The 13,156-nt window shown below is 42.8% G+C and overlaps 1 protein-coding gene across 1 annotated transcript in view; it reads left to right on the top strand.

Annotated features, from left to right (window-relative positions):
* The window catches only part of LOC139455692 (beta-ureidopropionase-like), an 89,762-nt gene that overhangs the window by 47,068 nt on the left and 29,538 nt on the right, over positions 1-13,156 (top strand). Inside the window, exons 4-8 of the mRNA XM_071237242.1 lie at positions 5,001-5,095; positions 5,504-5,588; positions 7,959-8,035; positions 9,166-9,220; positions 12,134-12,248. Coding sequence (XP_071093343.1) covers positions 5,001-5,095; positions 5,504-5,588; positions 7,959-8,035; positions 9,166-9,220; positions 12,134-12,248 — 427 coding nt within the window. The remainder of the gene's footprint in view (positions 1-5,000; positions 5,096-5,503; positions 5,589-7,958; positions 8,036-9,165; positions 9,221-12,133; positions 12,249-13,156) is intronic.

Here is a 13,156-nt window from a genome sequence, read left to right as displayed (position 1 = left end):
CTCACCCAGGTATATAGCGTATGAAGTCAGTAGCTTGTAGTTTGGTATGGTGGCCATAACTTGACCCTGAGTTGGAGGAGAAAGTTCACACTTTCTCTATATGTCAACAGACAAGATCAGTGCCAGCTGAAGCAACACTTCAATCCATGGGAGTGGCCAGAGAGACCCTGGAGTAGATTGCATTTGGACTATGCAGGACTTTTTATGGGTAAAATGTTTCTGATATCCATTGATGCACTTTCAAAATGGTTGGATGTATATCCAGTAGACAGTGCAACTTCCAGTGCAAAAATAGAGTGTTTGAGGCAAAGTTTTGCAATTCATGGTTTGCCTGAAACAGTGGTGACAGATAACTTGTTTTACAAGTGAGAATTTCACCTTGTTCATGAAACGCAACGGCATTCAGCATACAAGTGTAGCGTCGTACCACCCTGCATCAAATGGGATAGCCGAGCATGCCGTACAGACTTTCAAGAATGGTATGAAATGCATGATAGGAGGAAGTTTAGAAATGAGACTTTCCCGTTTGTTATTCAAGTATCGACTCACACCTCAAACTACAACTGGAGTTTCACCAGCTGAACTCTTGTTAGGTCCACGTCCAAGGTCTCATCTAGATTTACTCCATCCAGATCTAGGTGACAAGGTTTAACAGAAACAAGAGAAGCATAAATTCTTACATGACAAGTCTGCTAGACATTGTACAATCCAGGTTGGCGATCCAGTTTTTGTACTAAACTTTTGTGCAGGTGAAAAGTGGTTACAAGGAATAATGTCAGAGAGAATGGGCCCAGTGTCAGTTCGGGTTCGTCTTGTGAATGGTTCTGAGACGACACATAGATCATGTGCAGCCTCGTCACACAAGTGAGCAGATTGAAATTGAATCTGCAAAAGCAGATAGTGTATATGTGCCAAAAGCAGTTGAAGCACCTGTGTTCATTAATGTTGAGCCACCAGCTCAAGGTGTAATAATTTTTTAATTTGAAGTTTTCACGATATACGGCTTTTCCATTGGACGAGAGTCACATTACAGCGAAATTGACGTTCATAAGTGTAACCGCCACAGGTTCATTAACAACTTCGGAAATCTCTTCCGTCACGTTTATCGTGTCGGCCATTTTGACGTCTTGTACTTGATGTAAATGTATTATGACACGCTGTCATTGTGACTGACTTACTGAGGTCGTTCTTCACACCTTTCTCATCTAATGGTGATATTATTTGAACACATGTGTTGTGCAAGATGTTTCTGAACGGCAAGTTGTGCATCCATACGCTCATGTCACCTCTCTTTTTGAGTAACTATTTTGCTCCGCGATATAGTTGGTTGTTGTATGGCTGTTAGTGTTAACATGAAGTCACATGTACTAAATAAAATTGTGTTTAGATCTTGGCCTTACCTTTGAGGTAAGAAATTGTGATAAAAAAAGCTCCAACGTTCATATAGTTTGGCCCTCACTCTATGAAGGTTCATACTCCAATGAACTCACACAAAGTGAAAGTCAATTCTTAAGTAAATGAGCCCAAAGTCGTAGAAACGCATGAAAATGTCATGCCAAAGGCTCAATCTTGCGTGGTAGCAGATAGTTCATATTCAAAATCATGTGATAAACCAGTTAGAGATCCTGTGATGACAGAATCCAAATCTACAGTACACCCAAGTGAAACTGTACGTCGTTCAAGTAGAGTTATGAAGGCTCCGGACAGGTTGAACTTGAAGATTTCAAGTGAACAGTGAATAATGACTTTAAACAGAGTAATCAAAAGACTTTAAACTGACTAATGAAAAGACTTTAAATTTGACAAATCAAGTCATTTTCAGTGAAATTGTGTTTTCATTACTAAGTACATGTGTAATGGTTTTAAGTTTTGGAATTGTGTTCTTTTATTGAAATTAATGATCTTCCCAAATAGATGATATTGTTTATCTTATGATAGGGAATAATTTTATTTTGATATGTTAATCAGTAAACTGTATTTTGTCAACATGTAAAATGTTCAGGATAGTTCCATGAATAGTTTACATTTATTCAGCATTGGATAAGGTTAATTTTCAATGCATAATGTTCAAATGTTTATTGCTATTGAGTAATGTTTAGTTTTGAATGGCTAAAACAAAACTAGGTGGGAGGAGTGTAATAGATTCCACTTCCCTAATGTACATCGAACATTTTCATACAATGTATGCTCCCACTTGTAACAGCATCACGATCATTCCGGTGATCAGCAAATGTGCACGCCAACCTTGTGTACTATATAAACTGTTCTAAAGACTGACAGTGTTTGTTATGTGGAGTTACCACAAGTATGTATGATTCTCTGGAACAGGGGCTACTGCCCTGTGTGGAGTATGTATGATTCTCTGGTACTGGGGCTACTGCCCTATGTGGAGTATGTATGATTCTTTGAGGCTGGGGCTACTGCCCTGTGTGGAGTATGTTTGATTCTCTGAGGAAGGGGCTACTGCCCTATGTGGAGTATGTATGATTCTTTGAGGCTGGGGCTACTGCCCTGTGTGGGGTATGTAAGATTATCTGAGGCTGGGGCTACTGCCCTGTGTGGAGTATGTTTGATTCTCTGAGGAAGGGGCTACTGCCCTGTATAAAGTACGTAAGATTCTCTGAGGAAGGGGCTACTGCCCTGTGTGGAGTATGTATGATTCTCTGAGACTGGGGCTACTGCTCTGTATGGAGTACGTAGGATTCTCTGGGGCTGAGGCTACTGCCCTGTATGAAGTACTTAGGATTCTCTGAGACTGAGGCTACTGCCCTGTGTGGAGTATGTAAGATTATCTGAGGCTGGGGCTACTGCCCTGTGTGGAGTATGTTTAATTCTCTGAGGAAGGGGCTACTGCCCTGTGTGGAATATGTTTGATTCTCTGAGGAAGGGGCTACTGCCCTGTGTGGAATATGTATGATTCTCTGAGGCTGGGACTACTGCCCTATGTGGAGTATGTATGATTCTCTGGTACTGGGGCTACTGCCCTGTGTGGAGTATGTATGATTATCTGAGGCTGGGGCTACTGCCCTATGTGGAGTATGTATGATTCTCTGAGACTGGGGCTACTGCCCTATGTGGAGTATGTATGATTATCTGAGGCTGTGACTACTGCCCTATGTGGAGTATGTATGATTCTCTGAGACTGGGGCTACTGCCCTATGTGGAGTATGTATGATTCTCTGAGGCTGGGACTACTGCCCTATGTGGAGTATGTATGATTCTCTGGTACTGGGGCTACTGCCCTGTGTGGAGTATGTATGATTATCTGAGGCTGGGGCTACTGCCCTATGTGGAGTATCTATGATTCTCTGGTACTGGGGCTACTGCCCTATGTGGAGTATGTATGATTCTCTGGTACTGGGGCTACTGCCCTATGTGGAATATGTATGATTCTCTGAGGCTGGGGCTACTGCCCTATGTGGAGTATGTATGATTCTCTGAGACTGAGGCTACTGCCCTGTGTGGGGTATGTAAGATTATCTGAGGCTGGGGCTACTGCCCTGTGTGGAGTATGTTTGATTCTCTGAGGAAGGGGCTACTGCCCTGTATGGAGAACGTAGGATTCTCTGGGGCTGAGGCTACTGCCCTGTATGAAGTACTTAGGATTCTCTGAGACTGAGGCTACTGCCCTGTGTGGGGTATGTAAGATTATCTGAGGCTGGGGCTACTGCCTTGTGTGGAGTATGTAAGATTATCTGAGGCTGGTGCTACTGCCCTGTGTGGAGTATGTAAGATTATCTGAGGCTGGGGCTACTGCCCTGTGTGGAGTATGGTTGATTCTCTGAGGAAGGGGCTACTGCCCTGTATGAAGTACGTAGGATTCTCTGAGAAAGGGGCTACTGCCCTATGTGGAGTATGTATGATTCTCTAAAACTGGGGCTACTGCCCTGTATGAAGTACGTAGGATTCTCTGAGGAAGGGGCTACTGCCCTGTGTGGAGTATGTATGATTCTCTGAGACTGGGGCTACTGCCCTGTATGAAGTACGTAGGATTCTCTGAGACTGGGGCTACTGCCCTGTGTGGAGTATGTTTGATTCTCTGAGACTGGGGCTACTGCCATGTGTGGAGTATGTTTGATTCTCTGAGACTGGGGCTACTGCCCTGTGTGGAGTATGTTTGATTCTCTGAGACTGGGGCTACTGCCCTATGTGGAGTATGTTTGATTATCTGAGGCTGGGGCTACTGCCCTGTGTGGAGTATGTTTGATTATCTGAGGCTGGGGCTACTGCCCTGTGTGGAGTATGTTTGATTCTCTGAGACTGGGGCTACTGCCCTGTATGAAGTACGTAGGATTCTCTGAGGAAGGATCTACTGCCCTGTGTGGAGTATGTATGATTCTCTGAGACTGGGGCTACTGCCCTGTATGAAGTACATATGATTCTCTGAGACTGGGGCTACTGCCCTGTGTGGAGTATGTTTGATTCTCTGAGGAAGGGGCTACTGCCCTGTGTGGAGTATGTTTGATTCTCTGAGACTGGGGCTACTGCCCTATGTGGAGTATGTTTGATTATCTGAGACTGGGGCTACTGCCCTGTGTGGAGTATGTTTGATTCTCTGAGACTGGGGCTACTGCCCTATGTGGAGTATGTTTGATTCTCTGAGACTGGGGCTACTGCCCTGTGTGGAGTATGTTTGATTCTCTGAGACTGGGGCTACTGCCCTGTGTGGAGTATGTTTGATTCTCTGAGGAAGGGGCTACTACCCTGTGTGGAGTATGTTTGATTCTCTGAGACTGGGGCTACTGCCCTATGTGGAGTATGTTTGATTATCTGAGACTGGGGCTACTGCCCTGTGTGGAGTATGTTTGATTCTCTGAGACTGGGGCTACTGCCCTATGTGGAGTATGTTTGATTCTCTGAGACTGGGGCTACTGCCCTGTGTGGAGTATGTTTGATTCTCTGAGACTGGGGCTACTGCCCTGTGTGGAGTATGTTTGATTCTCTGAGACTGGGGCTACTGCCCTGTGTGGAGTACTCTTACAAGTTGTTCTTTCTGTCAGATATGCCATTTGCCTTCTGCACCAGAGAGAAATCTCCATGGTGTGAGTTTGCTGAGTCAGCAGAAGATGGACCTACAGTGAAAGCCATGCAAGATGTAAGGAACAGCCATTTACATTTAATTTGTATGAAGGTTATTTGGGTGTGTACTGACAATACACAAGTACACTGATGTAACTTGGATATAAAGCTGCTGTATTTCATTTTGGAGGATTTGGACATACAATTCTTGTCTGTACACAATGGTAAATTTATCTAAAGCAGCATACATGACGTCAAACACATACAGATTTTTTTATTAAAAACAGAGTAGGTTTAGATCATTTATTCTATTATGATGGTATATGCTTGTTTGTGTTCATGATCATTGACATGGCAGGAACAATCTTCAATAATTGATTTTGTAACAGTCTCTTATTAAAGATATGTTAATTAAGCAGCACCTCATCATTTGCCACAACATGTCCATCAATGTACTTGTTCACTGCCGTTTGTGTGTTGTCAGCTGTGCAAGAAGTACAACATGGTTGTTGTGTGCTCTATTCTGGAGCGGGACGAGGCGCATGGGGATATTCTGGCCAACACCGCAGGTACATATGTCTGGTGATGATTTAACTCAGTGGCTATGTTTGTGGTTGTCATGACCACCAAAAGGACTCCTGCAGTCTGCGACTTTAACCACTAGTCTGGACCCCAACAAGTAAACTTTTGTTTGGTCTAGTAAGCTCAGCTAATAAAAATCCATATAGTAACACTAAAATCTACTAAAATGAAATAAAAGTTTATTTTTTGGCATAGACTGCTCATGTTAGAATGCAGAGGTATTTAAGATTGCATTCAGTGCAATAGTGTAAATATAAACATCAAAGCCTCTCCCTCTTGATTGATCTTGGTTTAGAAATACAAGACACCTAGGCCATATCTGCAAAGCCATAATATTAGTTTTAAGTATAATAATAACAGGAATTGAGAAAACATTTATTCCAATTTGGGAGCTTTTACTGACATTTGTTGCTGACTTTGGGCAGGTATAGATAAGTCCCTGATGCAGAAATACTGTTGGGTGTGCAACAACATGCTGTGCATGCTTTTGTTGTATGTTGATTTTTGAGAGGAGATGAATCAACACTACAGAAGTGACAAGACTAAATTAAATTTGGAAAACACATTCTACCATGGCAAAATGAATCTATTTTGTGTCAGTGAAGATAATGAGTGAAGAAGTGGCATACCTATGCACTGAGTCTGCTGTTTTGTGAAGATTGCTCATTTAGATCATCATTCATTGCCTTTCAGCAGAGTACAACTATAAATACTCAAAAACTATTTGTCTTACTCTGGACTGAAAGTTCCTGTGACGTGATGTTTTGGCATGATGTTCCTCGTCTGTCTGTCAATCCATGCATCTGTTTTAAACTTAAACTTTTACATTTTTGACATGTCATATAATAATCATAAAGCTGAAATGGATTCATGGATGATGTAAGCAATGGTATCTCATGTTCTGCCACAGCAGATTCTTCTCCTTAGAAACCACAAAGAAGTAGAACACTTATGTGATCTGGAATGGAGATATTTTCTTACCATCAAAGTAATGGTATTGTTTTTGTAAAAATTTATAAAAAGTTGACTTTGAAAATCTTTATGAATCTTCTTCTCAGAAACCACAAGGCCTAGTGAGTTTAAAGGCATGTAGAATCTTAATGAGACAAAGATTTAGTTATCCTGAAGGTAACTGGACACTATCCTTATTGTTTGTCAGCAGTTTCCTTGCACTATTTTCAGATGATACAGTCTTTTTTTACTCCAAGCCCTACAATATTTTAGGTGTTACACCCATACTTTACCCCAAGCCCTACAATATTTTAGGTTATACATCCATACTTTACCCCAAGCCCTACAATATTTTAGATTATACATCCATACTTTACCCCAAGACCTACAATATTTTAGGTTATACATCCATACTTTACCCCAAGCCCTACAATATTTTAGGTTATACATCCATACTTTACCCCAAGCCCTACAATATTTTAGGTTATACATCCATACTTTACCCCAAGCCCTACAATATTTTAGGTTATACATCCATACTTTACCCCAAGCCCTACACTATTTTAGATTATACATCCATACTTTACCCCAAGCCCTACAATATTTTAGGTTATACATCCATACTTTACCCCAAGCCCTACAATATTTTAGGTTATACATCCATACTTTACCCCAAGCCCTACAATATTTTAGATTATACATCCATACTTTACCCCAAGCCCTACAATATTTTAGATTATACATCCATACTTTACCCCAAGACCTACAATATTTTAGGTTATACATCCATACTTTACCCCAAGCCCTACAATATTTTAGATTATACATCCATACTTTACCCAAAGACCTACAATATTTTAGGTTATACACCCATACCTTACCCCAGGCCCTACTATATATGAGGTAAAACATCCATACCTTACCCCAAGCCCTACAATGCTTTAGGAGGAATTGGTTGTATACTTGTTTCAATGCCTGTAGATTAATGCTATATTAATTTATTATACATATGTTCAGTTATTGTCTAATTTAAAAAAAAAATGACTCAATCAAAATTCAATTTGCATCAGATTCTCAGATAGATTGATTTTGTATAAGAAGTTAAACATGATCTCAATTGAGGACATGATATTGAGTCTAGAACTGTGCATCATAACTATCCTGGGTACTATGTCTCCATTCTATGTTGCTATGTTGTAGATACTAGACAATTGAGGATGTGTCCTGTATTACCTCAAACAGTTTGTTCATTGAAATATTTAGTTGTTTTACAAATTGACTGAATTTTCCTATCGATGTGACATTAAAGTTAGTTGCCTTATGACAATGCATTGATACCAGATGATGAGTGGGCTAGGTAGGGGAGCAGTGACCACTCTGTCATGTTGACCCTTGCTGTGTTGCAGTAGTCATCTCCAACACGGGTGCAGTGATTGGCAAAAGCCGCAAGAATCATATTCCAAGGATAGGGGATTTTAATGAGGTATGTAGCAGTGTTCCCAGCCATGTTGGTAGGAAAACCTTATACATACTTATTGCCACAACTTTGCCCATCTCGATAGTCAGCTTAAATGGGGCCAGATGATGTTGTGAAAAATCTAAGTTAGAAAATAGAAGATTTTTCATTGTACCAACTGAACATTGTGTCTGTGTTTATCCAGGCCATCCCCAGGTCACCTGAACATTGTGTCTGTGTCTATCCAGTCTATTCCCAGGTCACCTTAACAATGTGTCTGTGTTTAACCAGGCCTCCCCCAGGCCACCTTAACAATGTGTCTGTGTTTAACCAGGCCACCCCCCGTTCACCTGAACAATGTGTCTGTGTTTAACCAGGCCTCCACCAGTTCACCTTAACAATGTGTCTGTGTTTATCCAGGCCTCCACCAGTTCACCTTAACAATGTGTCTGTGTTTATCCAGGCCTCCCCCAGGTCACCTTAACAATGTGTCTGTGTTTATCCAGGCCTCCACCAGTTCACCTTAACAATGTGTCTGTGTTTATCCAGGCCTCCCCCAGGTCACCTTAACAATGTGTCTGTGTTTATCCAGGCCACCCCCCGTTCACCTGAACAATGTGTCTGTGTTTATCCAGGCCTCCACCAGTTCACCTTAACAATGTGTCTGTGTTTATCAAGGCCACCCCCAGTTCACCTTAACAATGTGTCTATGTTTATCAAGGCCATCCCCGGGTCACCTTAACAATGTGTCTGTGTTTAACCAGGCCACCCCCAGGTCACCTGAACAATGTGTCTGTGTTTATCAAAGCCACCCCCAGTTCACCTGAACAATGTGTCTGTGTTTAACCAGGCCACCCCCAGGTCACCTTAACAACATGTCTGTGTTTATCCAGTCTATTCCAAGGTCACCTGAACATTGTATCTATCTTTATCAAGGCCAGGGGCGGTCGGGTAGCCTAGTGGTTAAAGCTTTCCCTCGTCACGCCGAAGACCAGGGTTTGAATCCCGACATGGGTACAATGTGTGAAGCCCATTTCTGGTGTCCCCCTCTGTGAAATTGCTGGAATATTGCTAAAAGCGGTGTAAAACCATACTTACTCACTCACTCATTATCAAGGCCATCCCTAGGTCACCTTAACATTGTTTCTGTGTTTCAGTCAACCTACTACATGGAGGGCAACACAGGACACAAAGTGTTCCAGACTCAGTATGGTAGGTGTAACCATCACACACTGGAAGATGTCTCACCTATATATGTATGTAACCATCACACACTGGAAGGTGTCTCACCTATATGTATGTAACCATCACACACTGGAAGGTGTCTCACCTATATGTATGTAACCATCACACACTGGGAGGTGTCTCACCTACATGTATGTAACCATCACACACTGGAAGGTGTCTCACCTACATGTATGTAACCATCACACACTGGAAGGTGTCTCACCTACATGTATGTAACCATCACACACTGGAAGGTGTCTCACCTACATGTATGTAACCATCACACACTGGAAGGTGTCTCACCTGCATGTATGTAACCATCACACAATGGAAGGTGTCTCACCTGCATGTATGTAACCATCACACACTGGAAGGTGTCTCACCTACATGTATGTAACCATCACACACTGGAAGGTGTCTCACCTACATGTATGTAACCATCACACACTGGAAGGTGTCTCACATATATGTATGTAACCATCACACACTGGAAGGTGTCTCACCTGTATGTATGTAACCATCACACACTGGAAGGTGTCTCACCTGTATGTATGTAACCATCACACACTGGAAGGTGTCTCACATGTATGCAGGTAACCATCACACACTGGAAGGTGTCTCACCTATATGCATGTAACCATCACACACTGGAAGGTGTCTCACTCGTATGTAGGTAACCATGACACACTTAAAGGTGTCTCACCTATATGCATGTAACCGTCACACGATGGAAGGTGTCTCACCTGTATGTAGGTAACCATCACACACTGGAAGGTGTCTCACATGTATGCAGGTAACCATCACACACTGGGAGGTGTCTCACCTACATGTATGTAACCATCACACACTTTACGGTGTCTCACATATATATGTATGTAACCATCACACACTGGAAGGTGTCTCACCTACATGTATGTAACCATCACACACTGGAAGGTGTCTCACCTACATGTATGTAACTATCACACACTGGAAGGTGTCTCACCTGCATGTATGTAACCATCACACACTTTAAGGTGTCTCACCTACATGTATGTAACCATCACACACTTTACGGTGTCTCACCTGTATGTATGTAACCATCACACACTGGAAGGTGTCTCACCTGTATGCAGGTAACCATCACATGCTGGAAGGTGTCTCACCTGTATGTATGTAACCATCACACACTGGAAGATGTCTCACCTGTATGTATGTAACCATCACACACTGGAAGGTGTCTCACCTGTATGTATGTAACCATCACACACTGGAAGGTGTCTCACCTACATGTATGTAACCATCACACACTAGAAGGTGTCTCACTGATATGCATGTAACCATCACACACTTAAAGGTGTCTCACCTGTATGTTTGTAACCATGACACACTGGAAGGTGTGTCACCTATATGCATGTAACCATTACACACTGGAAGGTGTCTCACCTACATGTATGTAACCATCACACACTAGAAGGTGTCCCACCGATATGCATGTAACCAATACACACTGGAAGGTGTCTCACCTATATGTATGTAACCATCACACACTGGAAGGTGTGTCAGCTATATGTATGTAACCATCACACGCTGGAAGGTGTGTCACCTATATGCATGTAACCAATACACACTTAAAGGTGTCTCACCTATATGTATGTAACCATCACACACTGGAAGGTGTGTCACCTATATGCATGTAACCATTACACACTGGAAGGTGTCTCACCTATATTATGTAACCATCACACACTGGAAGGTGTCTCACCTGTATGTATGTAACCATCACACACTGGAAGGTGTCTCACCTACATGTATGTAACCATCACACACTAGAAGGTGTCTCACTGATATGCATGTAACCATCACACACTTAAAGGTGTCTCACCTGTATGTTTGTAACCATGACACACTGGGAGGTGTGTCACCTATATGCATGTAACCATTACACACTGGAAGGTGTCTCACCTACATGTATGTAACCATCACACACTAGAAGGTGTCCCACCGATATGCATGTAACCAATACACACTGGAAGGTGTCTCACCTATATGTATGTAACCATCACACACTGGAAGGTGTGTCAGCTATATGTATGTAACCATCACACGCTGGAAGGTGTGTCACCTATATGCATGTAACCAATACACACTGGAAGGTGTCTCACCTATATGTATGTAACCATCACACACTGGAAGGTGTGTCACCTATATGCATGTAACCATTACACACTGGAAGGTGTCTCACCTATATTATGTAACCATCACACACTGGAAGGTGTCTCACCTGTATGTATGTAACCATCACACACTGGAAGGTGTCTCACCTATATATGTATGTAACCATCACACGCTGGGAGGTGTCTCACCTGCATGTATGTAACCATCACACACTGGAAGGTGTCTCACATATATGTATGTAACCATCACACACTGGAAGGTGTCTCACCTACCTGTATGTAACCATCACACGCTGGAAGGTGTCTCACCTATAGATGTATGTAACCATCACACGCTGGGAGGTGTCTCACCTGCATGTATGTAACCATCACACACTGGAAGGTGTCTCACATATATGTATGTAACCATCACACACTGGAAGGTGTCTCACCTATATGCATGTAACCATCACACGCTGGAAGGTGTCTCACCTGTATGTAGGTAACCATCACACACTGGAAGGTGTCTCACCTGTATGTAGGTTACCATCACACACTTAAAGGTGTCTCACCTACATGTATGTAACCATCACACACTGGAAGGTGTCTCACCTGTATGTAACCATCACACACTGGAAGGTGTCTCACCTGTATGTAACCATCACACACTGGAAGGTGTCTCACCTGTATGTAACCATCACACACTGGCAGCCATCACACACTGCAATTTATCAGTTAGCTCACATTTGATCTCTCACAACAGGTAAGATTGCTGTGAACATATGCTACGGACGTCACCATCCGCTGAATTGGTTGATGTATGGTGTCAATGGAGCTGAAATTGTCTTCAATCCATCTGCAACTGTCTCAGGACTCAGGTAATGACCATCTGCAACTGTCTCAGGTAATGACCATCTGCAGCTGTCTCAGGACTCAGGTAATGACCATCTGCAACTGTCTCAGGTAATGACCATCTGCAGCTGTCTCAGGACTGAGGTCTCAGGTAATGACCATCTGCAACTGTCTCAGGACTGAGTTCTCAGGTAATGACCATCTGCAACTGTCTCAGGACTGAGGTCTCAGGTAATGACCATCTGCAACTGTCTCAGGACTGAGGTCTCAGGTAATGACCATCTGCAACTGTCTCAGGACTGAGGTCTCAGGTAATGACCATCTGCAACTGTCTCAGGACTGAGTTCTCAGGTAATGACCATATGCAACTGTCTCAAGTCTTAAGTCTCAGGTAATGACCATCTGCAACTGTCTCAGGTCTTAGGTCTCAGGTAATGACCATCTGCAACTGTCTCAGGTAATGACCATCTGCAACTGTCTCAGGTCTCAGGTAATGACCATCTGCAACTGTCTCAGGTAATGACCATCTGCAACTGTCTCAGGTAATGACCATCTGCAACTGTCTCAGGTCTCAGGTAATGACCATCTGGAACTGTCTCAGGTAATGACCATCTGCAACTGTCTCAGGTAATGACCATCTGCAACTGTCTCAGGTCTCAGGTAATGACTATCTGGAACTGTCTTAGGTAATGACCATCTGCAACTGTCTCAGGACTGAGGTAATGACCATCTGCAACTGTCTCAGATAATGACCATCTGGAGCTGTCTCAGGACTGAGGTCTCAGGTAATGACCATCTGCAACTGTCTCAGGACTGAGTTCTCAGGTAATGACCATCTGCAACTGTCTCAGGACTGAGTTCTCAGGTAATGACCATCTGCAACTGTCTCAGGACTGAGGTCTCAGGTAATGACCATCTGCAACTGTCTCAGGAC

This window comes from Haliotis cracherodii, unplaced genomic scaffold, assembly GCF_022045235.1.
Source record: "Haliotis cracherodii isolate W230 unplaced genomic scaffold, xgHalCrac1.p SCAF_11, whole genome shotgun sequence".
Classification (NCBI taxonomy): Eukaryota; Metazoa; Mollusca; class Gastropoda; order Lepetellida; family Haliotidae; genus Haliotis; species Haliotis cracherodii.
The sequence above is the reverse complement of the archived record's forward strand: the minus strand, read 5'-3'. Positions and strand labels throughout refer to the sequence as shown.